A 2,904-nucleotide genomic window follows, 5' to 3' on the forward strand; every position below is an offset into this window, starting at 1 on the left:
CTATCAAAAATAAGAATTCCAAACATCAGCATGATGCCAATGCTCATAAATAAATTCTACAAAATCACTCATAAAACAAGAGGCTTTATTTACTATAGAAAAGGTGGCATTGTATTTACAACAATAATACACTGTATTGTAGAGCTTGTAAGTTGATTTGTAGAGTTGTAAGAGATCATATTGTAAGTTGATTGTTAAAGAACACGCTAGTAAATAAATTTTACAAAATCACTCATAAAACAAGACTTTATTTACTATAGAAAAAAATGGCATTGTCCTTACAACAATGTAGAGATTGTAAGTTGATTTGTAGATGTAAGAGATCATATTGTAAGTTGATTGTTACAAGAACACGCAATTATGCTTTAATGAGCTATGAGAACTACATATACAACGTACCAACAATAGTAATGATCAATTACTTTTCTCTATCATGTAGCAACAATTGATCTTTTTTGGGTCGATAGAAATTAAATTTTAAGCTTGATAGTGCTACATACATGTACATATGCTACTACATAATGTACAGTACACATGTCATGACATGACTTAATGTTCACACTGTACACTTCAATCTGTCAATATCCTCTATTCCTCTTACTTGTCCAAAATTGATAAATTCCATAACCCACTCATCAGCGATAGGAAACAAGCCACGCCTCCAATCACTCCGCCCACCAGCGGCAAATAAAACCAGTCCGATACCAGTATTAGGATACTAGAGACTCGTAAGAATAGGAGACCAAAGTGACTAAGACATGCTCTCTTAAGAATACTCAGACATGTAAACGATACAGTGAATATTAGTATCAACACGATAAGTGAGAACTGTTGCCATAACGAGAGAGGGGAATTACTATGAAGAAGGCAGGATAATTGTCCGAAACAAATCCACCATAACAACCCTAATTAAAAGGATGCAAATGTAATATTGACACTGGTAATTCGCTACCGTTGAGGATTTCGATGAGAATGACACGTTTGCGACTCCCTTGTCTGGTTGGGGTGGTCTCGTAGTACCCGTGTGTCACTTCATCTTCTAGTTGGTCGAGGCTTTGAAACTGGATGATACTCTGAGCTCTGTGTCTGTGGTGGGCCCTAGTGAACGAGGGGGAAAGAAAATAAAACTTAGGTGTGAAAATCACGTAGCATATATATATAAAGTATACAATATTAATCATATTTTAATAATAGATTGATATGTATATTCGATCAATTGCCGAGATAATCTTACAAGCGTCTTCTCTTAGATTGCACTGGAGTTCTCTCTCCTTCTTGAACAGCATCCATCTCGTCTATCTTTTCCCAGTCTTCTCTTTACTCGAGCTTTGTGACATGCAACCCAATGCATATGAATATTAATGACCTTGAAGTTATAAAATTTATAACTTTTATAATCCAATTAATTAATTGTAATTATTGCAATCCAAATGTGATTAGAATCAGCCTTACTACACTATATAAGTACATGTATATCAGTAAATTATATTATTTCTTTCTCTCAGAAATAAATTAAATTAAATAAAATAAAATAATCGTTTAGCACTAATTATCCTAAGAGTTAATCACCAGAAGAGGCAAATTGAGAAGATGGTACTACAAGATTACATTATCATTATAGAAATCAATAATCACATTATATTCTCTTTTGGCAAAAATGTATTCATTTATTATTAATTATTGTACGAGATTTGAAGAGCTTCCTGGTAAAAAGGTCAGCTATAGATAGCTTTATATATGAATCATTTTCTATTTAACTTTTTTGTGTCTCAATGATTATATCAAAAAATGATAGCTACAAAACAATTCACAAAAGAAACTAAAAAACAGCATATAAAAGAGTGTAGCAGCTAACTAAATCAACTAATGATATGAAGCGTTATAGTTACTTGGAGTAATCTACTATTAGTTGTACACATTTTTTGGCACTTGTTTCATTTCTTGTTGATCTGTATATTTTCTCTCACTTTCCTTTTTGCTTCTTTTATGTCGAACAATCACAAGTACCAGGACAATAACAGCAATCATTGTCACAATCACAAGAGGAATCAATATCCCAACAGTCAATCCAACAGCTAGACCAACATTATCAGCATCATCAACTGTTGTAGTAGGAACTGGAATTATTGGTAATGATAACAAAATGTTTAAAATAAGTTCATGCTCACTATTTTCTTCACAAAAATCTCCAGTCAATCCAGGCAGACAAGTACATATGTAGCTACCTGCATGATACTGACAATCTCCACCATTGCAGGGATTTTGTATACATTCTGTGGTAACTATATCAAATTTATGAAACTACATTTTATACCCGTAATCATGAATTACCTATTGAATCACAAGTGCTTCCTTCATAACCTTCTCCACAAGCACACACATCAGTGCTTACACATGCACCATGGACACAAGGTGGATCACAAATGACTAAAAAAGTATTCAATATGAATCTTGTTGATATAATAAATTACTTGGCTGAGATAGATTTACGATTGCTTCAAATATTTTCCCTCCATTGAGTGTTGCTTCTCCAATCTCAGTTCTTCCAGTAGCTGCTATATCAAACTTACAAAAATTATCATTACCACAAATTTCATTTGCTTTCTCTTCCAAGCTGGCATCAGTGAACTCTGGCTCATAGACAGGAGTGAATGATGGATCGTAATATGTTGACCACCTCTTTGGAAAATCATAGAAGAAAAGGCTGTCACTTGGATCACTGATAATCCCTAGACATTAATAAAGCTAATAACGTTTACATCATTATCATATGACTTACATGTGATGCCAAATCTTTCATGAATAGTTTGTAGTGTGGAGTCCAGTGGTAATGGCTCAGTGCTTCCTCTTGGTGTCATATCATCATTCATATCTCCATTAAATATGCCCATTAGTCCACGTGTC

General features: G+C 33.7%; 2 protein-coding genes across 2 annotated transcripts; both read right to left on the reverse strand.

The window, feature by feature from the left end:
• Positions 1–564: 564 nt before the first annotated feature.
• On the reverse strand, positions 565–1,357 carry LOC109590143 (uncharacterized). Its single transcript, XM_020006072.1, has 3 exons — positions 1,235–1,357; positions 953–1,098; positions 565–905 (listed from the first exon to the last, which is right to left on the reverse strand). The coding sequence occupies exons 1-3, from the start codon at positions 1,288–1,290 to the stop codon at positions 598–600; spliced, it is 510 nt and encodes a 169-aa protein (XP_019861631.1). The 5' UTR covers positions 1,291–1,357; the 3' UTR covers positions 565–597.
• Positions 1,358–1,758: 401 nt separating this feature from the next.
• LOC109590142 (delta-like protein A) lies at positions 1,759–2,898 on the reverse strand. The gene is made up of 5 exons (XM_020006071.1): positions 2,780–2,898; positions 2,472–2,729; positions 2,332–2,427; positions 2,169–2,282; positions 1,759–2,117 (listed from the first exon to the last, which is right to left on the reverse strand). The coding sequence occupies exons 1-5, from the start codon at positions 2,889–2,891 to the stop codon at positions 1,906–1,908; spliced, it is 792 nt and encodes a 263-aa protein (XP_019861630.1). The 5' UTR covers positions 2,892–2,898; the 3' UTR covers positions 1,759–1,905.
• Between the last annotated feature and the right edge of the window lie 6 nt (positions 2,899–2,904).

Source organism: Amphimedon queenslandica, unplaced genomic scaffold (genome assembly GCF_000090795.2).
Source record: "Amphimedon queenslandica unplaced genomic scaffold, v1.1 AMPQUscaffold_10449, whole genome shotgun sequence".
Lineage (NCBI taxonomy): Eukaryota > Metazoa > Porifera > Demospongiae > Haplosclerida > Niphatidae > Amphimedon > Amphimedon queenslandica.